This window comes from Pleuronectes platessa, chromosome 7, assembly GCF_947347685.1.
Source record: "Pleuronectes platessa chromosome 7, fPlePla1.1, whole genome shotgun sequence".
Classification (NCBI taxonomy): Eukaryota; Metazoa; Chordata; class Actinopteri; order Pleuronectiformes; family Pleuronectidae; genus Pleuronectes; species Pleuronectes platessa.
In genome coordinates, this window is record NC_070632.1 from 5,515,884 (window position 1) to 5,542,201 (window position 26,318).

Genomic DNA, 26,318 nt, shown 5'->3' on the forward strand with positions numbered 1-26,318 from the left:
CTGCAGGGCAATGTGTGTCCAAACAAAACAAAGCAAAATGCATAGGGTTCAGCGATGCGCACACAGTAACACAACTTTAATTGATGCTCCATGTCCCTGTTGCAGGGAAGTTTGTGTGAATGTAGTTGTTTCCTATTCGACCTCTGAGTTAAGCAGACGTCTCCTTATCCCAGTTTATCCTTTTCTCACGTGGAGGACAGTGGTCTGTGTGCAGAACTTTGATGTGGAGTCACACACAATCTCACAATCCCCCCCCCCCCCCCCCCCCCCCCCGTTCCTCAGTGTCACTTGCGGATTACTGCAGAAAATATGAGCAATCCCATTTGTTGCAACAAATACCCCCCAACCCCCCCTCCCCTCCCTGAACCTCAGTGGGCTGTGGGGCTGTGCAGCATCTATCAGCTGTCACTGTCAGGCTGCATCTCTCCAGCCTCGTTCCCACAGTTCTGCTGTTTAACTCCCGCTCTCTCTCTCTCTCTCTCTCTCTCTCTCTCTCTCACTCTCACTCTCACTCTCTCTGTCTCTCTGTCTCTCTCTCTCTCTCTCTTTCTTGCCTCCACTGCAAATCTCCCCGGGAATGTGTTCTGATCCACGCGGCTCGAATGTGGACTGTGAGGATTTAATACTGTGCAGCACATTGCTAACAGTGTCTCCTCTGCAGCAACACCCACCCTCACATGGTTGTAGCTCGGCCCACTGTTGGTTTAAGTAAAACAGTTTGGATCCTCTGACGATGAAGTTTCCTCAGCTCTGCCAATACTGGAGACATGGCCAGACAGCTTTTACTAAGGTTGTTCCTGTACTGGAGGAAACTCAGTAATGCAACCAATATGGATTATTAAGGGCTGATACTGATATCTGGGCCAATCAAAAAAGGGAAAATGGAAAAAGAAAAAGGCCAATACCATCACTATATTGGCTTAGGTATATATAATGATTCCTAAGATGTTATAATCAAACCCTTGTGACAAAGATATGTAATCAAAGCTGGATGTTTGACTGTTTTAACAAACATTTTATAATTAGTAACTATAAAAAGAAAACACTAAAACAACCAAATACAATTTGCCCTAACCCTAACCCTAACATAAACATGGTCATTCTGTTAAATTCATATTCAGAAACATAAACACGGATACTGAAGCATCGTATCGGCCATTTTTTATTGGACATAGCTGTAATCAATACTTTGAATGATCCTGATAACGAGATCTGAAGCGGAGGTTGAACATATAACAACGAAACACTGGCCGAACATTTTATTTTTATTTTAACTGAACTATTCAGACAGTTAAGGAAGGAACTGTGTTTTCATATTATCACAGAATCAGTGTTTTCTCTTTTTCTGTCACTCACAACTTATGTCTCAGGGTCAGAACGAGTCAAAGGGAGTTCTTAAAAAAATGGAGCAGCACACATTTTGCCAAGCGAGCCTCCTCTTCCTCTCCTCTTCCTCTCCTCTTCCTCTCCTCTTCCTCTCCTCTTCCTCTCCTCTCCCTCTCCTCTTCCTCTCCTCTTCCTCTCCTCTCCCTCTCCTCTTCCTCTCCTCTTCCTCTCCTCTCCCTCTCCTCTTCCTCTCCTCTTCCTCTCCTCTTCCTCTCTGGTGCTGTGACTCACTCGTCTTGCTGAACAGTAGCTGCTCCGCTCTGATTGCCTCCTCTTCCTGGGTGAGATCAGATGAATGCCCACTAATGGATTTTCAGTTTTATTCACTGAGCCTCTAGTACAGAATTAGAGGGACTTTCGGGGGGGGGGGGGGTAATTAATTGAAGTGTCCTTTTAAAGGGGAAGCATCTTTTGTCTTTTAATTTAGCGAGCGGAGTCATTAGATGGAAACTTGGTGAACTGGTGATTCACACTTTCCCAGCTGAGGAACTGGGACTTATATAGGTGGTTATCAGTCCTGGGATCTAATGACTACACTGGGACATCATTGTTAATCTTGTTAATCATTTCCAGTGGAGATGTGTTCCTCTGTCATGTCATTTATCTTCCTCTTCCACATTAGACTTTGAGGTGAGGAAAGTGAAGCAGTCGACATAGAAGGAAACGTAAAGTGGAGATTGTCCCTTCCAGCAGTACACACCTGTCACATGTAATCATGTATGTAGGCATATTTGCATGTGTGTTTTTTCCCACATTCTTGCATGTGCAAACCAAATAACAAGTTTGGGATAAACCAAGTATGGTGGAGGTGTCAGTGCATGTGAATGCAGAAGTTTCCTGGGGTACACTGGGACCGCCCACCCAGCTGACGTCCTCTGGCCCACTACTGTTACAGTTTCAGATTTCTCTTTTAGATTTCAAATTGGTAAAATAGTAATTCATTTGAGCTCTTTTTGATTTTGCTTGTCTGTCGGTCTGGCTAAAAACAAAAGAACATTTGATCTTCACAAACAGAAATGAAAGCTGTGCAATGAGATCTGGTCCTCACCTGTATGTGGAGATCTATTCTAAGGTCAGGTATGAATTGAAGAAGCTGTCCACTTATAATATGATCCCCCTAGATCCATATTAAAGCCAGGTATTAACTGTGTATGCCGTGTGTTTGATCCTTTGGAAATATAAAAAACACAAAGTATATGCACATATACTTTGTAGACAGAGTCATAAACTTGTTATTTCACATTTAACTTAAAGTTGACTTTACTCTAAAAACAGTTTGTTTATGACCTTGTCGCCCACGTGTGGTTTGTTTATTCAGTAAAGTTTCCAAACAACAATCATCAAAGGAAGTCTCTATGTGAACGTGTCTCCTCAGGTTGCACCGACATCAACGGAAATATTTTTAAATGGTTATAGACCTTGAGCAGCATCTCCTCTGCTGTGATGTGTTGTTGCCGTTTCAAGGCTTTAAACATGCGTTTTAATTTGAACTCTCCTTTTGATCAGATAACATTGCAGCAGACAGCCTCAATATGAAGAACAGACATTATGTCAGACTTCTCCGTTAAGTCCTCTGACAGAGTTCGGCGTGCACTCACACAGGGCAACATATCGGAGCAGATGAAGTGAATTGAATTGATCTGGAACTCTCTGATATAAGAAGCTGTGACTGGAGAGTCGTTGGATCTCAATTCTCTGCTTTAAAGAACAAACAAGCAGCAACTGGGTGTTAAATAAATACATATTAATTGACAGTTGAGATATAAACAGATGTGCACATCGTGAAAGGAGCAGTGGGATAATCTGGACGATGGTGAAGAGGATAAGTTCAGACACGTACAATAAATATGAAGATGGAAAGAGATGACATGGTGTCTCGACATCAACCCGATCACAAGCTGAAAGGAAAGGTTGGCTTCCACTGCCTCACCTGCCGGTCTGAGGATTCTCGGCAGGAACCCAAAACCGATTGATTTTGCAGGCGTAAAGTTTTACTGCGGACTCTGAGTAGAAGCTCTCAGAGGCGTCATGTGGTCATCCCATCGACCGGCTCCTGGCTGCGGCTCCTTCGTTGCTTTAGAACTGGGAGAAGTTTGAAAAGCCAACGGACTTCTGTACTTTGCACCGCTGTCGGTTCCTCAGCAGACAGTGGATGGGGGGGGGGGATGTCTGCTGGAAGTTCTTGCAGGATACCGGCAATGTTCTAGAAGGGATTGGTGTCACAGTGGCTCCGTTGAAACAATTACAACTTTAAAATTGAGTAGATAAAATTGTGCATAATGAATAACACTCACTCATAAAACATGTGGTGGATAAAAGAACCAAAAGACAGTGACCCCAATGGTTCTGTCCCCAATCTGAGGGGCCATCCCAGTCGTCTCCCCTTGTGTCAACTGGAAATAAATGAGAGTTCAATTTGTTTAGTCCGGTGTATTAAATTTGATGTGAATCAACTCTTTCCTAATGAATGCATCGGTGTTATACAACAGCAAATAGAAAAATCATATATAGTATATGGAGAATGGTTAATTTGGCAAAGTCACCCCTCTGTATATGTGTTTCAATAAAAAGGGATGCTGATTAATCATTTGGCAGCTTAACTGCACAATATAAAACAAGAGCAAGTGGCTGTTTGGATTTTAAGCTAATAAATTACCAAAGGAAGTGTGGAAATATAACAGATAATGGCCAATTGGCTTGGATTATAGGGAGTGAGGGGTGAGAGTGTTAAATACTCCACCTGCATTTTGATAAGCCCCATGAAATCCTACCTGACTTCCTGCACATCTGCCATTGTCTGTAATCTGTCTCTTAATAGTTAGCATACTCGCCGCATAAAACCCTGCGAGAGGTTGTGATCTTTCATTCAAATATCTCTCTGGGGTCTCGCATTGTAATGAGCCTTCAGTTCCCGGTTAAGATGGAAGGCACAGAGACTCCCCCATAAAGTGAAGTGTGAGACGGGGGGGGGGGGCAATGCACAGATAGGACGCAGCAGATAGTTGTTCCCCGTCACACAGTCACTGTAGCTGGTGGCAATGTGAGTTTGTATCCTGCTCCCTGGCAAACTAAGCAAGTTATAATTTGTATTCGTCGTGTCCTCCATTCCAGAAAGCTATTACCACCGGCCCCTCCGCTAACTACAAACACGGAGTATGCCCTTTCCATCAACCTGTCCGGGTGGAGACGTCTTCCTCTCCTCCACAGTCTCCGTCCGTCCCCTGTGGACTCTATCATTCCTCTCCGGTAGTTTCCTTCCTGTACGACGGCTGAGGCTCAGCGAGTGTGCCGAGCGCCACCAGACAGGATCCGCTGTCTAACTGTGCACACACCGAGATGATTAATTAAGCTTAAGAAAACGAGAGAGCGGTATTCTCTCACGTCTGTGCCTCCTCAGATTAATGACTTGTTGTCTGAAATGATCTCGTCGGTGGATGGGGGGGGCTTTGTACAGTACAGTACAACAGCAGGAAACGTTTGGACATGTCTGGTGGCTTCACATCCACGGGGTAATTAGATCTTCTATAATGATGAAGGGATCATGCCGTGCGGCTGTGGAAGTTTTACTTGAATCAATACTCCCAGGTTGTTATTGAGTTCGATGATTACTGTGGCAACTGTGTACTTTTCACAGTTTAGTGTTTTTTTAGAAAATACCACATTGCATTAACCCTCAACTTCCTCTCTCTCTCTCTCTCTCGCTCTCTCTCTCTCTCCATCGTTGCGTCCTTCACTTCTTTCCATTCTGTTTCCTCCCCTGTATTGTTTTATTTTTAACAACTCTATTATCTATCATTATCGATCTCTTTTTCCACTGGTAGCACTGGTCTCCCCTAGACTGAAAGGTTTAAGAGCATGGGAGAGCATAACCCAGGTTATATTTATGTAGCTGCAATGTCCTGATGTCCCATAATGCCTCACATGCAGCCTATACTCCCCACTAAGTTACTGCAGCTCATGGAACTCAATGACAGTCGTGTAGCCAACATTTTACTTACTTTGAAAATAGAGAAATGAGTTGATATATCTGCAACATTTCATCATCACCGAAAGGGTTGAGTGAGAGGATGGAAACAGGAAGAAGACATCCTTTGATATGGATGAGAAACAAAAGCAGAACAATTCCATATTCGGATCATTTCTGGCTTAAGAACTGAACAGTCAAACTCATGGAGCCCTGACGTACACCAGTCGTCTCTCTTCTTATAATAATCAGCTTCTTCAGGACAAACTCTGTTCTCCTCCTAATCCTGTCCTCTCTCTCCTCCTGTCACATCCACACGACTTGTCCGTCCTCTCTCTCTCTCTCTCTCTCTGCTCAGTTCGGGGTCAGGATGAGAGGAGGAGGTTCATCTGGTCATTATGCTCCGTGGACTGTGTGACTGACATTTGGCTCCACCGAGGGACCTGTAGTGCTCAGTATGCCAGAAGGAGGGGGGGGGGGAGACTGTAGAAAAGTCAGCTCAATTTATATATTTTTCATTATATATGTGTTTTTGATGAGAGAGACAAGAAAAGGGGTAATACAGTTAAATCTAAAATGATAGTTCTGAATGGTGTGTTATTATTTTCCTGATTTAAAAAACGGCTTAAAGTGAAGTTCTTTGGTTTTGAATGTCAAATTCTATTTTCATGTCTGTGTTATTCAAGTCTTAAACCAAAAAAATCTGCAGCTCAGGTGCAATCGATCCTAAATCGCCCAAAAGCTGTGTCTGTATCGACGCAGCTCCCCTCCGGTCCCCTGTGACCTTGTCTTAGAATAAGCCGGTTGAAATAATAAGTGGTGAAAATGAGCGTTTGTGTTGCTTTAAAAAGTGAAGAAGTGGAATTACCAGAGGCATCACTGCAGGCAAGGTGAAAACTTAGCACAAAGTGAAATTGCAAAGGATGCAGAGTATGTCAGGCCTCTGGCACTCCAACGTTTTCCGACACAACAAAAATACCTTTTAGTGGAAAACAACAAATCTACCGTGCGCACTTTTTAAGATTAATATCGTTTGCATCTGTAATAATAAGCGTTACATGGAACTATTTATATTACGAGTTTGCTCAGCGACATCCCCAGAGTCGCCTTGTGTTGTTGTCATTGCACTTTGTAAAACACTGTGCGCTGACAAGTTAATTTCCATGCACGGGAATGCGCCTGGAGGAATGTGCATTTGTTTTTTCACTGATATCATCATGTGGCTGAGATGAATCACTGTCGGAGTGACGGGTTGAGCGATTGCACAGATTTAGATTTAGATTTTTAAATCCTCTTTTCTGCCGTTAATAAATCATAGATCTCTATCAGTCGACAGAACTACAGTAGGAGGCAGTAATGTTGATTTGTCTCTGTCAGGTGCTGCTGATCTCAGGCCAGTTGAGGTGCAAAGAAATAACACAAGCAGAATTCTGGTGTTTGTTTAACTAGAAGAAAAAGTCAGAGAAAGTGATTTTTACCCAATTTGCCCTCAAGCACGATAGAGTAAAAACAATATGAACAGTATATATCTTATCCAGATTCCCCTCTTGCTTATGCACCTAATACAGTAGGCAGTAATGTTGATTTGTCTCTGTCAGGTGCTGCTGATCTCAGGCCAGTTGAGGTGAAAAGAAATAACACAAGCAGAAGTCTGGTGTTTGTTTAACTAGAAGAAAGTAACAGAGAAAGTAACTTTAGTAACGATAGAGTAAAAACAATATGAACAGTACATATCTAATCCCCATTCCCCTCTTGCATATGCACCTCGTACAAATCATTTATGTGAGTTTCAATTACACGATATGATTCCATTGCTCGGCTGTGATTGTCATCCTGTGGACCGGAGTTGTTTTCCAGGTTCTCTTGTTCGTCAGCTTGCGTGTTGTTTATATTCTCATTAGCGAATGTGTCGTCGCTGCTCAGTGATGAGAGCGGTAATCGTCCCTCTGTCAATCACTTTATTGAAACTGCGCAGCCATTAGCTCCGATGAGTCTGCGTCTCAATCTCGAGTTTGGAAAACGCACCGATATCTCAACTGGTCCTTTGGATCCGTGGTGGGTTCCGTCCCCTGATGAGCGGCTGATTGTTTGTATTCTGTTCCTCTTGTATCCACTGTGATTTGTTTATTATCGAGCTGTTGCCAGTGGTCCAGTGGAGGGGACAGAATGGAGAGAGTGCATCGTAAAGGAGGGAGGGAGGGAGGGGGGGGAGGGGAGGGAGGGAAGGAAGGCCAGCTGGACTGTATTTCAGTCCATTCACTCGACTGTCAGCTCAGCGCTCATCATCTCATATTCAGTTTCCCTGCAGCAGAGATCCCCAGCAGTTCCCCACATCTCTGGCTTCAGCCACCGCCGCTATCACAGCCAATGTAATTCATTAAGAGGAGTTTTACAACTATCTGGACTTTGCAGCTTTTGGCAAAACAAAGATTGCTTCTCTTTCGTTAACATTTACTTTGCATCGTAAACGTCAAAAAAAAGGAATCAAGTGGTGAAATGGATCTGGACACGAAGTGAAAAGATGGACATGTGGGGCCAGAATGCAGAGGAGTGATTCCTGTTGTTGTTCCTAAGTGTCCTGTAGAGTTTAGACTCCGGGGAAGTTATTTGAGAACATTACCTGTCAAGCAGTTTTGCAGGAATGTCATAATTTATTGTGTCCAACTTATCCGACAGCTGTCTGCAGCCCGGAGAGCCGATGGGAGACCGAGCATCAGTCACTGTCATGGTTGAGGCACCTGATGGAGGGTCAGGGTTTTAAGGAAAAGTTATTTTTTGCACACATGGAACTGAAATACACATTGTTTTCCATGTTGCGGTTCAGTTGGGATGCTTCTCTTAACAAACAGCAATTTGAAGGGAACGCAAAGAGCAGATCTGAAATTGTGTGTCTTTTCCAAAGAGAGAATCATCCACGGAAAGCAGCTAAAGTTAAAACGTTTATTCATTTCTTAGTACCTAGGTTTTCATGAACCCATGTCCTTTGATGTTGGGCAATTAGAGTAACTACAAAAAATATTTAGCACTGACCTATTTTTCTATTTTTCATCTTCAGTGATTTCTCATTTCTGTTTTTGTACGCTTGATTTTTTCCTTGAGAAGTTAGGCTGCACCACGAATACGTTCTTTCTTCAAATCTGAGGAAACTTAACCAGTCAAGTGGTGAAGTTCTGTTTCTGCAGCAGCTGAACAATGAGATCAGTTGTTTCCTAACTGTTTCCTTTGTCCTGTGGTTATTCTGTCAAATCTCACGAATCAGCCACAGTGGTGTTCGGCGTGTTCTAAAAAGAAAATCCTAGTTTTTGTTAAAGTCCTGAAAGATATTACAGAAAATTGTTGACATGCCAGACGGACAGGCAGCCAGGCAGGTTAGCAGACAAATCCATGAAATCTAATGGAATAAACAGGCTCACAGACAAGTAATGAAAGTGCTGATGTTCCCTGAAGAGATGACGCCATGCAAATCAGTTTAATGGGCTGGAGGGAGTGTGGAGGCTCCTCATGGAGACAGACTGTACGTGGGACACATCCAGGGACGGACATAAATCACAGTGTTTCTTGAAAAACAAAAAGAATAAAAAACAAGTGAGGCGCTGACTTTAGTTCTGCGTAGTTTGATGTTACAATGTGATGACAGGCAAAAAGTCAGAAAAATACAAATCAGACTGCAGGAAATGTCTCAGAGACATTTTCAACTCACAGCGAAACATAATTCGATATAAGGAAAAGTCAGATCTTTAGAATCGTCTCTTTGAAATGACAAGTTTCACAGAAGACGCAGAAGCAGAGCAGCCGGGGAAACAGAGCCGTGTTACAATGAGGTGAGGAAACGTGACAGTTAGAACACCATGCACCGTTTAGTCAAATTGATGCTGGGAGCTGCTTCACCAGTAAACAAGACCTACTTCTCCCAACATCACCTTTCCACCTGATAGACTGGGATTATGTGAAGTCACAGTTGAATTTGTGTTGATGTGAGTGGGAGTCGCCTGCACGAACGAGAAAAGGAAACAACGACACGGAAAGAAAAGCTTATTTTTAATAAACACTGCATTTTAATGAAAAGTTTGTTAAATATCCTTTTTGTTGGATTGTGTATTTAGTCATTTTCTCTTGTGTAGTTGTGTGTACTTTGTGTAAACCACTGGCATCAGAAGGCATCTTGGTTTCCCTCTATAAATTCATCCATATTTATAAATAAACCTTTACACCACCTTTCTCTTCTGCGCACTTGAAGATACAAGCAAACAATATGGACAATTATTGGGATTTATTAGCTTAACCTACTTCAAATTAACATTAGAAACATATAGTACTGCTCTTCTGCGCAGTATTTTAAATGAACAGAGTATTCACAAAGGATATAGTTATATATGAGCCCAGCGGCAGCAGTCTGCCACTAAATAAATACATACAGTATTTCACCTGGTCACTATGGGGAGAAGTTATTTTGAATTATGTGAAAAATAATAATACATTGTTGCATTTTGAGTGTTCAGGGGAAGGGAGGAGGAAAAATACTCTGTTTGCAGTTTTTAAAGCTGAAGTTGAAGTTCAGGGGTGAAAAAGCATTTATTAAGAGTTTAATAACAAAAGAGGGAGTTGATCTGCTTCATAAGGGCAGGTTGTGTTTTCACTGACACTGGAGCTTCCTCACTTTCCTCATTAAAGCAACACTATGTGTAGCTTTAAGTGAGAAACAGCGCCCCCTGTGGCCAGGCATTGATTCTGTTGGGCTCGGGGTCACAGTGATTAAGTGGAACGAAAAAAACTAAACCTATCGATGCAACTGAATCACAACTGAATGTTGGGTATATTACCCATGATCCCCGGCTTCCCGAGGCCGGAGAGCTGCCACTGTAACAAATTCACCAAACCTGGTTTAGAATTCTTAATATTTTACGTTTCCTTGCTGTGTATATTTGAAAAACGTCCACTTCCTGTTCTTATTTGGACAAAAATAAATGTGACTGGGGGCGGATGTGTCTCAGGAGGTAAAGAGGGTCGTCCACTAGCCTGGTCAAAGGTTTGATTCTTAGCTCCTCGAGTCAACATCCTAAATTGACATAAACCATCTTAGAGAAAAACGTTTACGATGTGAACTGTGTCCCTTCCGCTCACGTCGAGGACTCCAGGGTTTTACTCTTTATATTTTTAAGCCTGGTGTTTCCCTCCGTTCCACCTTGTGATTCTTCTCTCTCACATTTCCATTGCACACTCACCTCTGGTTCCTTCTCTTCACTTCCTTCTTCCTCCTGCGAAAATGTGCCTGTAATTCGCAGTCGTGTCTTTTCCCGCGGTATTTGTCAGAGATCAGATGATTCATCTTTGAACCGGGCTTTGATCTCATTCCCACCGGAGAATAGAGCAGGTCAGCTCCTGGTCGGCTGCAGTCACTTGAGTCTGATTAATATAAATCCCATTTCAGGTATTTGAGGAATCCATTGTACGCGGCTGATGCTTTGAATGGAAACCAGAATCTCTCACACTCGTGCTGATACACCCAAAGACACGTTAACTGTGTGTGAGTCTGTGTGTGTGTGTGTGTGTGTGTGTGGACTCAAGTAGACTCAAACACATACTGGCATCACATTTACCCTTCTTCTTCCATCTTGTCTGTGTACTCTTGCTTCATCTTGGCTTTACGCAACGTGTCAGCTCCCAGGTGGCGCCCACAGATCCGCCGGCCCTAGCTGATTTCCTGTGGGGTTTGATACAGATATAGGGGGGGGGGGGCTGTAGTCTACACGGCGCCGCGTCCCCCCCCCCCCCCCCCGCCTGATGAAATCAATCCACAACACGCCCGTGTCTTGTGCACGCTTTCTTTCTCTGCATCAATCGTTGTCTTTTCATGTTTTACTTTGTGAGGTTCTCACATCGTAGTCCTGCTCTCCATTTCTTTCTCTTCTCTCTTGTTCCTCGAACCGGCTGCGGCAACAGGAAACGAGTCATTACACGACAACTTGATCGACGTGCAACACAACAGCGTCTACACACTCTCTCTCTCTCTCTCTCTCTCTCTCTTTCCTCCACCGTCTCTTCATTGTATCGCCTCTCTCTCTCTCTCTGCATCCGGAGCGAGCTGATGGATCTCGGTGGTAGTGAGGTAATGGCCGTACCGCTTCTCCACATCCATCCCACCGTGTAACCGCCCAGTGCCGTTCACACCGGGGCCCTCGGCTGCTGCCAGAGGAGGACGACCATGAGAGAGGCCAACGAGTCACGATGTCATTCCGTGATTAAACCCGGCCGACGTTAGCGTTGAGAGTTATACTCACTTTCTATCGTCCCATTACACGACGCCAGATGTTTATCACGTAATCTGAGTGATGCTGACGACCGCTGGGTATTAACGGACTGACGGGCGATACCCATGTGTGAGGCGGAGTCCCGGTATCTGATGGAGACGCTGCGGACCGAGAGGCCCGGCTCCACTCGGCTATCGGACAGAACTCGTAATATGATCGTGATGCGTTCAGGGGACCTCGGTTTGCCGGGGCGAAATGAGAACATAATTCACTGAGATCTGTTGAAGATAACCAATTTAGCCGGCGGTTTTTTAAACACCCTAATTCGCTGCCAGTCGGTGTGTCCGTGAAAAGATGTGCGTGTGCATGTGTGTGTATGTGTGTGTTTGTGAGTGTGTGTGTTTGTGTGCGCGCACGCCGAGTTGTGCCTATCGGCGGCGCTTTCCGAGGTGTGAAGTGGAACAGAGTACAGGTAATGAAGGAGATGGGACTGTGTAATTATTCTGCAGAGGGAGGATTACCGGTTTACTTAACCATTAAAGGTTCACCTTGAAGTGCCAGTGGCAGGGGGATAAAGCCCACACCCCTCTGCCCCTCATTACCGTAAACTGGACTCAAGTCATTTGCCGCTAAGCCACTGCTGTTTAATGTGGACTTTGCATATCTTCCCGCAGCTGCCTTTTGTGTCTTATCCCGGCAGTTTGGCTAATGCACTGTGGCAAAGTACTGAGGGGTATTAAGAAGAAGCATGAAAAGAGATGGATGTTTATGAGCCGTGCCACGCGGCGCCGGTATGTGGTACTTAGCAGAATGTTTTGTTAAGTATCTGGGTCAAAAGGAAACGCACAAAAGGTTCCTTTTACTGCAAAACACAAAACTTCTGCTAGTTTATTAGTTTCAGAGGAGAGGAGAAGAAGAAGCAGCTTTGTGAAAATAAACCTTTGTGCTTTTTGTTGAGGACTGAAAGCAGAAGCATCTTCATCCACGTTGATTAGTTGTGTCTTTTTAGAATTATTCACGCAAACCACCATGCACTGATTCCCTGCTTTGAATAAATAGGTTTGAATTCTTCACACATGAGATGATCAGAAGTGTTCGAGACATCCCCCCACTTATGAGAAGTGTCCATCTGTGCCTCACACACACACACACACACACACACACACACACACACACAGACACACACACACACTCGCATCATAATGAAGCTGCTGCATCTCTTAACGACTTACAACTTCAAACCTCAATAAATTAAAGAGCTCTTCAGCCGATGAGGTTTCTGATCCAGTTTTTAAAGGCTGCAGAAAACAACTTAACATTATGTGTGTGTGTGTGCACTTGCATGGAGTCACACATACATGCTTTTTGCGTGTGGATCTGTGTGTGCGTGTTCTGCTGAATCACTGGGATCGTGTCTCATCACCGGCGAGAGACGGGGAGGTTGAGGGTTGAGGGTGTGTCAACGATCACTTCCTGTTTCAGCTCAGCCGCAGGGAGCAGGATTTCCATTTTTGTTCCCATTACGAAATAGAAGGCCCCCTGCTGTTCCAGCTGAGTCGGGGAGAGAACACATTAGGGGAAGGCAAACTTTTCATAAGTGGCTGTGGGCAGCAGCCGGAGTGAAAGTCTGGAAATCTGCTGTAATTTCAGATACATTGTGTAAACACCATGTTTACACATATCATTTAGACAGATCTGATTGGCTGAACGGACAAGTGCACAATAGACTGTTTTGATAAGATCGTCCAGTTTTATTTCCACACACGTTATTTCTTTCCAACGCTTTGTTATTTCCATTTGGGAGATTCACTCGTGTCTCTGTCATGTTTTAGTTTCACAGTACAAATGCAGCTGTTGTGATATTTAATGGAACCTCCTGAGTTTTTTCTCTAACTCCTGATTTGTCTCTAAAACTGTTTTATTACTGTGGAAGTATTTTCAATATTTATGGCCCATGACTCACTCCCGTCCTTCCCTCTCTCCTCCAGGGACCACGGTGATGAGGATGACGGCTCTGGACGCAGACGACCCGGCCACCGACAACGCCGCGCTGCGATACAACATCGTGCGGCAGTCGCCCGACAAACCGTCGCCCAACATGTTCTACATCGACGCCGAAAAGGGCGACATCGTCACCGTCATCTCACCCACGTTACTCGACAGAGAGGTGGGTTCACTTGGTGAATGTGTGTGCGTGTGTAAGTGTTTTAGTGTGTGTGCGTGAGTGTGTATTCTCTGCTTTTTCCAAGTGGAACACACTGGGAGTTTCTCCTCGACAGCTTCAAGCTTTACACTTGTCACTGGATTATCTGAGATGCAGCTTGCTGTACATCTCTGTCTTGACCAGAGAGAACATAGTGTATATATATATATATATATATATATATGTATACACAGTATGAGTATGTTTGTTCTATGCCACCTCTCTATTTGACGTTACTCGACAGAGAGGTGGGTTAACTTGGTGTGTGTGTGTGTGTGTGTGTGTGTGTGTGTGTGTGTGTGTGTGTGTGTGTGTGTGTGTGTGTGTGTGTGTGTGTGTGTGTGTGTGTGTGTGTGTGTGTGTGTGTGTGTGTGTGTGATGTGTGTATTCTCTGCTGAGTGATGGCCTTTTTCCAAGTGGAACAGAGTGGGAGTTTCTCCTCGACAGCTTCAAGCTTTACACTTGTCACTGGATTATCTGAGATGCAGCTTGTTGTACATCTCTGTCTTGACCAGAGAGAACATAGTGTATATATATATATATTTATACACAGTATGAGTATGTTTGTTCTATGCCATCTCTCTATTTGACGTTACTCGACAGAGAGGTGGGTTAACTTGGCGAATGTGTGAGTGTGTGTTTGCGTGTGTGTGTGTGTGTGTGTGTGTGAGAGTGTGTATTCTCCGCTGAGTGATGGCCTTTTTCCAAGTGGAACAGACTGAGAGTTTCTCCTCGACAAGCTTGTCACTGGATTATCTGAGATGCAGCTTGTTGGACATCTCTGTCTTGACCAGAGAGATGAAAGTATATAAAAAGTAAGATTGTGTGTTCTATGCCACCTCTATATTTGTTTTAATGTGGCTTTCTGAGGGAATGGGCGCTGGTGCGTTCTGATGAGCAGGCGCACGAGCCAGACGAGCGTCGCCCCCCCCCCCCGTCTAACTGGAGCGAGACAACGGGATGATTGCTTTTCCAGCACGGTGACGAATGCCAGAAACATCGATTGGATTCGCCGGTGGAGGAGGAATATTAGCTGTTGTCAGACACTTAGCGCGTAGTTTAATTGAGGTGATACACACTCATCCGTCGGCTCGGGTGGTGTCCAACAAGCCCGGCTGAAAAACCTCCCATCCGGAACTGCTCTGGAACCGCGGCAGCTAACCGCGCTGATGAGCCGCTCCCCGAGCTACAGTAAACTGTTTAATGGAGGCGTAATTGAAATGAGATGTAATCAATGCAGCGAGCGCTGTTAGAGCTGCTTTTGTGAGCTGATGGAGACAAACCGAATCGTCGGAGAGATGCATGCTGGTTGCAAAAGTTAGACTCCCGAAGCTTCTCACTTCCCAGTAAACTTCAAAGTGAAGAGGAATAAAGAAACCAACAGCTGCATCCTTTCTGTTGTCGGCAGCCGGGATTTATAACAACCACCACCCGGCTTCTGGTGGAATATTCAGTCCAACGCCTTTTGAGGAAGGCACGCGGCCAAATAGCTCGTCTGTTTGTGGCCTCGATAAATCTCTGAAAAAGCAGATTCTTGCCCTCGACTCATTCTTCACCCTCTGGAAGAATCAGGAACTCTTTCAAAGTGACAAAGGCCCAAGAGCCGAGTCCATCGTCTCCGTGTGTCAGCAGAAAACCGGGTCGGAGTCATACTTCATTTTTACTGTTGATCTAATCAGCAGCTCGGTGGCAGCCGTTTGTCCGGACACATTATTCTCAGTTGTTCTGTTTCTTCCTGTGGCAGCTGCCCGGACGTGGATTATTACAAACCTGCTCCTGTCAGATAAACTGCTGCTCTGAGGCTCCGATGAGTTTCACTGTCTGTTCAACCTACTGGAGGCTTTTTTTAAAGGTAGTTTAGAGTTTATGTTCCCAAAGAGAAGAAATCTGAAAGCATTAGGAAAATGTAGTACCAGTACAGTACTACCAGTACAGTGTGTACCAATGTGGGTACTGGGTTATTGTGGTGGAATAAAGAGGAAACAATTCAGGATCTGTTGTCACTTTTCACCTCATCTCTATAAACAAATTCTTCAAATGTGAATGTTGGTTCTACCAATCAGCCTTTTACCTAGAAAAAGTTTAACTGTTTCTGATTAGTGAGAATCATTCAACTCATGTGATTGAAGAAACTGGTCAGACAGGAAACAGTGAACAGTGTTTTGGGAGAGTTTTGGCCTTGATGTGTCTGGTTTCTGCACCGGAAGCTTAAAAGTTTTTACCTTAGTTGTTGTCAGACGATAACCAATGAGCTCAAAGATTAGTTTTCACCCCCTGGATTCCTATTTACCTAATATATAAACAATAAGTACAATATAAATTATCTCTAAGTTCCTCTGAAACATCCAGATTATAGCTTGTGGGTCATAAACATACTCTGTGTTAATGGAATAGGTATTACCGGTAGGGATGCACCGATATATCGGCCGAACATCGGTAGCGGCCGATATTCGCCTCGTTTACTGATATCGGCTTATCGGTAATAAACTTGACTTTCACGGATATCATTGGCTGATGTTCATATTTGTGGTAAAACCGCTGGGCACGTGCCGCTCCGTCGCCCTCCTTTCCGCGCCACCGGAGGCTCAGTGTGCGGCACCGGGAGGTCCTCATCCGGTGGCACCTCACGGCGTCACTGGTGGGGGGGCTTTCTTTCTCTTGTACCGCGGGGGTGTCCATCGCCGGCACGGAAGGCGGGCCGTTGGAGGGGACCGGGTACGCGGTCAGCGGCGGCCACTCTGGACGCGTGTCGGGCCCTTCTCGCGGATCACCTCAGCTACGGCGACCGCTGGGGGAACCCTCTGTTCGCGCGGGGGGGGGGGGGGGCACCCTGCGGTGCGCCTCGGCTGGCGCCTAGCAGCTGACTGAGAACTGGTGCGGACCAGGGGAATCCGACTGTTTAATTAAAACAAGCATCGCGAAGGCCCACGGTGGGTGTTGACGCGATGTGATCTCTGCCCGACACTCAAAACAGGTCAAACTGAGGAGGGCTTGTTAAGTTATCTTGACTCACGCAGTGTAACTTGGCGTAAAAAGCCGTAACACATCTAATAAACGGGCAATACTGCTACCGTAAATCAATGAGAAGAGCGTTCTCTATAATGATACTTTAACAGGGCTGTTTTAGACAGGGTAAAAAGGTGCTGTTTTAAATTATCCTTGTGGTATTTTGACCAAAATATGTTACAGACATTTAATTAAGATCCCGAGGAAGCATTTCAACTTGCGGTAAAATGGGCATAATATGTCTCTGCTAAATAAAGTTTAGTTAAATCAAAGATTGTTTCATAAATCTGATTCAATTTGTGCTCATTAAAAGATAAGAGTGATGAAGGGCTGAACATTTTTTTAAATAATGCTTTTTAAATAATGATTTAATTATTTTTCTGGCACAAAAAGGTGAATGAATAATAACAAAAAGAAAATAAACAACTATCGGTATCGGCTATCGGCCAGATTGTTATTTTAAATATCGGTATCGGTATCGGCCAAGAATTTCCATATCGGTGCATCCCTAATTACCGGTAATTATTGTACTGGTACAGTATAATAATATGTCATTCTGCTGTTACTGACACATTGGGGTGTCAGTGTTTTCCACTTATTTGTGATCTACACCAGCTCAGAAGATGCAAATATACATTTTTTTAAACAATCAATGTCACTCCCCTTTTTAAAATGTCCAGCCCCTTCACCTGAATTGAATGAACGGATCACTGTGATGTTTAAATGTGTTTTCAGCTCGGTCTGTGTCACACTCCAAGAAATCTCCTCCACTTCACATCACAGCGTCAAAACAAAAATAAAAATCCATTATGGTGATTTTTTGTATTATTTATTTTCCACTAAACAGCCAAACAGCTCTGACTAATTCATGTCTGCATTATACGAGCCGAGCTTTGGCAGGAACATGGTGGTTGCAGATGTGGCCAAATAAAAAGTGGTACAAGCCTGAAGCGCCATGTATGATTGTTATTATGTTCTATCTACAAATATCCCCCCCCCCCATCCACAAACACTGCCATCATTTGTTATGTGTCTGTTTTTTTTGTTTTTTATTCCCCCCCCCCAAGATGTCCACAGGGATTTTTAAACTAAAGTCTAGTGGCAGTTGAAAAACAAAAAGGACGACTTCTTGAAAAGCGCAGTCAGTCAGTGAGCGGAGCCAGATGGACGTGAAGGAATTAAACTAAACTGTCGTCCTCTGGGGTCTGTGGAGATTTAAACCCAGCCTCTTCAGCACATTCACATAAATCTGACTCCTGCGTGGCACCCATCGATTCCCTCTGCCGCCCTGAGAGTAAAGGATTGGTGGCGAATATATATTTATATATCTATATATGTGTGACAGCGAGACTCTTAACACATCGATTCAAAGAAGAGACGGAGAGGGAGGATGATAGAAGAGAGGGGGCCCCAAACTTTTTTCCCGCCCCTTTTTGTTTCAAATTGCTCGGACATAATTCAGGTGGAGCGTCTAAGTGTGTTTGGATAGACACCTCACCGGCCCCGGAGGGGGGGGGGGGGACACGGAAAAGCAATCCGGAGAAAATTGGAAAATCAATTTTGTCACATTGAAAATCAGTTAGATTTTCCCTCCAGTCGTTCCTCTGAGGCGTAAAATCCCGTCTTGATATGCACATTTATTCCAGCGCTCTGTTTTTCTCCTCACTTTACTTTAGACACATCTCCCCCCCACACCCCCCACACCCCCCACACACACACACCTCCCACTGTCTTATATTATTCTGACCCGCGATGCTGTTGGATCAATTGCAGACTGTAATTTCTGACAGCGAATGTTGCTGCAGGGATGAAGCCCGTTTTCCTTAGTCGTTGGGGGGGGGGGGATGCATGTGGAAATCTGTTATTCATCAGAATGTGGTTAGAGAGTGAATCAGTCGACTTTACACCATCGTCCATCTGAACCTGATTTCTTAGAACAACTAAGAGACTCTCCTCATTTTTACACATGAACGTTTAATGTGTTCAGGGAATTCATTACAGCAGATTCAGGGTTTTCAAATCTTCTGCAGGGGAATTTGACATCAACCATATTTCCAAGCCTGTCTGTCTTTCTGTTGGTTTGGATGCTTAGTAGAATTACACAAAAACTACTAAACCGATTCCCATGAAATCTTTATGAGGATTGGAGAATGAACCAAGGAAGGGATCATTCAAATCTGTTGCAAATTCACTTTCTCTAAATTTGCGATATTGGGGTTTTTCGGGGGTCAGATTCAAATGAAAATCTGGACCCAGTGAATTCAAATGTGGTTTTAAACTGGTACTGTTGGATTCTTAGTGTCTAAATTGACTTTTATGGACAAAGAGGACAAAGAGAGTTGAACGACAAACATCTCAGCTTGACAGAGACATTACTTTATGTTTCTATTCTGAAAGATGAAATGCTAAAAAGCTAACGGTGATGAATCGGTGACACTACCTTGACAAAGCTCAAAATTAATGAATCTTTTGTTTGGAGGAAAAACAAAAAACTTCATTACATCTGCTTGTCGAGGAGGAATTTGATTCATTGCAGGAGTTTGACACATCCAGAGGAGATATTAACAGAATATCGGAAGCTGGCTGATTCATCAGTCTAATCCCGGAGCGCTCAGTCATCTGGGCTTTCAACGCACCGCCTGCCGTCACAGCCCGACTCCACCACCTCCTGCTCACAGGCTCGTGAAGTGCAGAAGAAGATAGGAGCAGGAAATAAGCAGCAGTGGGAAACTAACTGTAACCTTTAAAAGTACAAATACAGCAATTTAAGAAATACTCCATATCAAGTGATAGTCCTTATGAGTCAAATAACATCCAATATAAAATGTACACTATTACAGTTAGCATTGGTTTGGTCACGGAGAAGTATTCACTATTATATATGAAATGATAACATGATGTATACAGAGTAATAGATTTCTGGGATTTTGAGATGATGATTGGTAGAGAAAGACAGTAAATAAGACAAATTAAAGATTAGTTCTTAAGGACAGGACAGTGATGGAAGGATCACATTACACACACACACACACACACACCAATCATCGTACTCCATTCTAGTCTGTGAAGTGTCCGTGTGCTGGCAGTGCTGTAACCAGAGAGGACAGACTGCTAATGGCAGGCTGACTTCCTGACTCTCGTGTTCTCTGGCCAATCTGGGAGCTGTCACTGGTGAGCACGGCCAATCGATGGAGTCGGCCAACCCCCTCTGTCCCCCCCTGCGTGTTGTACAAAGGTGGATACATGGAGATAAAATGGATGTTGGTGTGTGTCTGTGTGTGTGTATGTCTGTGTGTGTGTGTGTGAGTGTGTGGGATGTTTATATTCAAGCATGTTCCCTTTTTTTTCCACCAATTTGGCTTGTGGAGATCTGATGCTCGTTAAAACCTTGTTTTCTTGAACGTAGCGTGGAACCTTCTCCTTCAGAGACAGATTTGAGGAACCAGGTGAATCGTGGGCGCCGTGTTGCACCGTGCACGTTAAAGATAATCTGTTCCGACAGGCCGGGTCATGTGGAGGCAACACGCTTCACCTGCCGCCTTCGCTCGTGTGCTGTGCACGCTAAGGACACGCTTCCCATTATCTGCTCCGGTGTGCTTAACTTGGACAAATCCGGAGTGACAGGCTAGCCGGGTGAATGTACACAATGATCAGCATATTTATGGCCGTAAAGTAAAGTGACCTGTGTTTGTTTTGGTGGTGGCCCCCGGCGGTTTGATTCCTGGGTCTGATAACAGCCTGTCTGATTGCTGGTTTGGAATGATGGCCGAGCGGCGATGAACAACTGAAACTCTTTCCCTGCAATTTCACTGTTTTGATTATTTCCCTCTTTCTTTTTTGTTTATGTGCCCCCCCCCCCCCCGACACTTCCTCGCCCTCACCTGCTTATTGCATCGTTTCCCTTTTTCTTTTCACTCTTTGTTTCCCTGCCTCCGTTTCTCTTTTTTATTTATTTATTTGTTTTTACTCTCAGCCTCAGCCTCAGCCTCAGCCTCGCCTCCCCCTTTTTTGTTTCCTTTCTGTCAACACTTCACTCCGGACATCCAATTACTCGCAGGTCGTAACATAGTGATTCCATTCAGAGCAGTGCCATTCAGCGTGGGGCCTCAAACAGCCATTCAAATTACCTCCTCGGCTGCCTACTGAGGCGCCTCTCTGCAAAATGTTATTTTCAAACATTTCTGGGGCCACCGCCTAATCTGATCCCCCAGATATAATTGAATGTCAGTCGTCGCATAAAGATGTTTCCCTCTCTTCAATTAGCGTCTCGTTTCCTCGTGTCACAAAGCAGACAGAGAAATATTTACTCCTCCCAGGTAGAGGCCGGAGAGAGAGAGTTATTATATTATGTCATTTATATGCAAATAATATAGCGCAGGCAACACATTGATAAGATTTCATTACAGCAGATTTGATGTGCACTTCAGTTTATAAACTCCTTTTCATTCCCCTATTATGAGCCGGAGATTGGAGAGGTGCGGGGCGGATGAGCTGGGTGCAGAGCGATGCAGGCAGAGATGGACACAGGTAGAGTTCATTGGAGTGGAGGATGAGGAGGAGGAGGAGGAGGATGAGAGAGGAGAGAGGCTTGGAAACCCCGGCGTGAAGAGGGGATCAACGAGGAGGACAAATGGTCAGAGAGACAAGTGGTCGTTCAATATCCGCTCGGAGATGCAGCCTCCAGGAAGCAGCTCGGTGGAGAAGTGAGTCTCAGGGAAGCATCAGGCAGCTGCAGTGAGATCTTCTTCAAACAGGCGTCTTGAAGCTGCTGCACTTTGTTCTCTCTGCCGCTGGAAATGTGGCCTCTTGCTGCGTGTGGAGGGAATTTAAAGACACTCCGAAAACTGAGAATCAAGACCCACGGCATACAAATGCACTATTTTTTTTTTTTATGTGAACAAAGACAAACAAGCAGGAGCTGTGACTGCTTTTCTTACACAAACATAGTCCAGCATCAGCACAATCACACTTCAGACATATTGTGGTGGAACTAGTTATGAAGAGCCAAACTTTCAGTAGAATTCTTTATCTTATCTCCGACTTTGTCTTATTGATTACAGTATATATATGTTTTTGTAGTTTTTCGTAAAATGCAGAGAGTTTTAGTTGAGTAAAAATTTGCGAAAGATGTTGTCCTTAAGGGGATGCCTCCCCCCACCCCCCCCCCCCCCTCCTTCTCATCCCTCAAAACAACTACTGACAAAGATTAAATCACCAAATCGCATGTTTTACACTTGAACATCATTTCAGTGTTGTTCCTCCTTTGGATAAAAGCATCAGCCCATTTGGTAAATATATGATGTTTTAAAAACTAATATGTACTTCTATCTTACTTTTAACGAGTGCCTACAAATATGTGTGTGTGTGTTTAAAAGTTGAAATATAACCATTATACATTATTCATGATTATTTAAGAATAGAATAGGATCGTTTGTAGAGGACTGAACAGTTTAAAACAATATTTTGATATTTTCTAGTCAAAATAACATATTCAGGTGTAAATGATTACAATGTTAATGAAGTAGATTGTCAATTCAAGTTCAAATTACCTTTAAATATTGACTCAATTTATAATAATATGAATATTTCAAGGTATATTTCATTAAAATTAGTACTTCAAATTCCCCTCATCTGCTTCATCTGGACTGTGATGATGAGTTTACACCAGATTCATTTGAGACTCATCCTCGTTCATCAACTTCCCAGTTAGAGTCACTCAACTCAGGTGTGATTGACTGAGGGAGTCACATTTACACACGTCCATGTTCCAGCAGACGACAAAACCAATTACAATCAGAAAACCCGCTTCCTCCGAGCGTGTCCTCGCACGTGAGTGTGGACGATGGCTTCAATCAGGAGAAGAAGTCCAGAAGAGAAAGTTCAGCAGTGGAGCACATTACGCAGAGATCCCATTATAAAGAGTGTGACTGAGGCGTCTCCTGATTCGATGGCCACCAGCCGGAGTCCTGGCAGCTGGGATCAATACAGTGTAGTTGGTGTGAACCCGATCACCTCACGCTCCCGTGTTCCTCCCTGAAATGAACAAGGTGGACACTGTTCACGGGCATTGATGAAATATAGGCACCCCTCCTCCTCTCCCCCCCCCCACTCATCCCTCCATCTCAATCGCTCCTCTCCTCCGCACCCCCCCAACCCCCCCTCCAGCATCTCTCTGTCCAGTTGCATTAGTGAGGAAATGAGATTCCCCCCCTTCTAATTAATTAGATCTGTGAGTGCTAAAGATGAAGATTACATTCCAATGAAGGTTAGAGGTGTCAATCACAGTTTTTTTTAGGGCTGAGCATTCCTCTAGATAAATTGAGTCCCCCGGGCATTGTGGGTAAAAGTGTGTGTGTTGTTAATCTTGCCCCCCCCCCCCCCCCCCCCCACACCCCAACCCACACACCCTCCTCCCTGCTTTAATTGAGTCTCACCGACAGCAGTCGATGAAAAGCTCAGGACGAGAGACAAGAACAAGCTGGAGAATCAAACCAGTAAGATTCAGCATTAGAACAGTTTCTATAGTGGGGCTGGTTGGTGCATATTCACCAGAAGAGCAAACAAGAGGGGGACTGTTGGGAAAATGGAAACATGAATGATGCAGAGTGGATGAAACATCATAGAGGAATAAAATGAGTTGTGTTATCCCAGTTTTTGAATAATGGAAACACTCAGAATTCAGAATCAATGTAAATCATCATTATTTTTCGTTGAAACCTGCTTCTGCCCTTATCACAGAAAACTCTCTCTTTGTCACTATCTTCTACAAACATGGCTCCTATTTGTAATCCTGGAATATTTTCCAGTTCTGCGTCCATCACGTGTTTTAAACATCGTCAACACTCGAGCTGAATCCTCAGAGGATCCACCGCTGCTTTCTCACATGGAGTTTTCCTCAGGGTGCTCGAGGGAGAAAATCCAGAGCGTCCTCACATTGAGTCTCTCTGGATAATTTCTGGAGATTATCTGGAGTTATGCTTGTCTGGAAGCAGCTTTGCACAGACCTGTAAGATTAACTAATATAATAATAATGATATAATCAAAAGCTAGAGGGGTTTGGTTGATTGTTTCAGGTCAAAGTTTTGCTCGTTGTTCTTTTCTCGTCAGTCCATCGTCTGAAAACTCACAATTTCCCTCAATCTGAACTTTTCCCATCGATACACATCTTCTTGGCCAAAGTTAGACAAAAAAAAGCCAAAACAATATATTTTTCTTATCTACAAACAAAATGACAGCTGTGGCATCTATTCCCTCCCGGTCGCGAGAATGCAATGAGTTTCTGTTGTGTACATTCAGAAGCCCGCCTGGCATCCCAGAGTGCTGTAATGACTTTATAGACATCCATTATTTATGTCCATGTGGCGCAGGAGGTAGAGACACTGCAGCATCACAATCTGCTGAACGTCCTGAGACAGAGAGAGAGAGAGAGAGGAGCTGGCAGACGACGGAGAAGCTCTGCGTTCCAACTGCATCACATTAAGACCTGATTAGAGAATTAGAGCTGAGGTGATGAAGTGAAAGAGCACGAGGGAAAGAGAGATTTACAGGAGCATCACCTGACGGGAGAACTCCATCAACTGTGCATAGTTCTCTTAGCATAGTTACAAAGTGCTTAGCGGAGGGAAGAAATGGAAATTAAACGGACAGAAATAAAAACAGATGGGGGAAAAGAAGTGAAAATATATGTTACAATATCAAACATTTATAAAAGCTTTGGGATAAACTAAGTAAAGTGTTATTAGAGTTCGGGTATGACATAAAATTTTGCCCCAATATGGGATATTTTAACGACATTAGTTTAAAACAAGGTGTTATTGTTGTATTTGGTGAAGGAAGACAAAGCTACTGTTTTATTAAATAGTTAAATCTTTCAGTCTGATTGATGGGGTAGGAAAGAAGCAAAATTGAAATATGTTTAGATCGTTAGACGTTTCTCTTTCCCCAGACTTTGCATCTTTGGGCCTTAAACAATTTCTTAGTATTAGATAATTATTTTGTAAAACCACAGAAACACTGCGTAACAATGGGGGCCCCAACCGGACACTGCTTATGTGTGCTCCTAATCCCATAATGCTTACTGGGCTACTGGTTTCATTTAAGACGTTATATTGCAGTTTTTTATGTTTTTTTATATTATTTATATATATTAAATAGTTGCTTAACATGTCGAAATGAAGCTCAGCTGTAATCTGAGTCATTCATATTGTTCATATTGTGTAGTACTAAGTTTATAAGGAAATAATGTTAAAAAATGTACTTGGCTGAAAGAGTTTAAAGTAAACTCCTCTAAACCAAACAATGCAAAAAATAGCAATAGATGCAAAGTATTAGGGAGCACGCTCAAATATTTACACATTCAAATTACTATGCACACAGAAGAAGAAGAAGGAGGAAAAAAAAACAGGAGACCTTTTTAAAATTCCGAGGTAATCTGCGAGAGTGGAGAGTTCTGACTTCTCCTGCGTCCTGAGGAGGAATTAAAAGGGCAGCGGAGAGACGGAGGAGGGGGGGGGGAGGAGGAGGAGGGGGAGACCTGGGAGAGGAGATGAAGGAGAAGTGGCGAGCGGGGCGAGGCGTGCAGGTGGAGGGCGGAATAATTAGGGAGACAACTGCTCGCCGGCCAGGAGGGAGACATCTCTGCTAAGTGGGAGTGAGGACCTCGGTAATGTCAGGGAGGTCCTGGAGTCGCTCGGGTCAGACGGAGCTCCGGCGCTCTTACCTCCCTCTTGACTGCTCCCCCCCCCCATCCATCGCTCCCACCTGCTGTCACATCCTTCACCAGCCCTCCCTCCGCTGCCCCCCCCCCCCCCTCGCCCCTTCCCTTTCATCCCCTATCTTTCTTTCTACCCACCCTCATTGACCTAAGGATGAAGAGTATTTGTCAACAGCTCCTTAATTTCCCCTCGTCTCCATGATAAAGTGCATTGATTGGAAAAGTTTGTTGTTGTTTTTGTTGTTGTGCTCGGCTACTTTTATTTTTTTTATTGTTCCCGCTCCCGTGCCACTTTCTCTTTGCTGATGAAGCTCAGCTCGGTTCATTGCCTCTGCAGAGAGCAGACACAGAGCTGTCGGGGCCGCTCCCTCATCAGGTGACCAGGCTTTAACAGCATTTGGGAAAATACCTTAAAAATAACTGGTCACTGCGTAGACCTTTATTATCTCTAACGACCAGCAGGGGGCGACTCCACCGATTTCAAAAACAAGTCTTACTACATTCTGGATTGTTGTCTTACGTGTACGTGAGTTTTCTGTCGGGCTTCACGCTTCCAGAAACCAAGATGGCATCAGAATACCAAACCCGAGGTGTCAAATTAGCAGTTCACACGCTAAATTTGCCATTTTCTATCTACCTTGCGTCCTTCAGTTGAGACTCAGATCAGTCGTCTACAGAGAAGATTTGTGTTTGAGTCTTATTCAGCTGCAAAGGAGAAAATGAGAAGAGGAAGTTGTGTAATGACACATATTGCAGCAGTCGTACAGTGATCCTCTTTGTGGAGTCCTGCAGTGCCAC

At 44.1% G+C, this 26,318-nt stretch overlaps 1 protein-coding gene across 1 annotated transcript in view; it reads left to right on the plus strand.

Moving 5' to 3' along the window:
- The window catches only part of cdh13 (cadherin 13, H-cadherin (heart)), a 286,701-nt gene that overhangs the window by 173,398 nt on the left and 86,985 nt on the right, over positions 1–26,318 (plus strand). Inside the window, exon 8 of the mRNA XM_053427086.1 lies at positions 13,587–13,765. Within this exon, the coding sequence (XP_053283061.1) occupies positions 13,587–13,765 (179 nt within the window). The remainder of the gene's footprint in view (positions 1–13,586; positions 13,766–26,318) is intronic.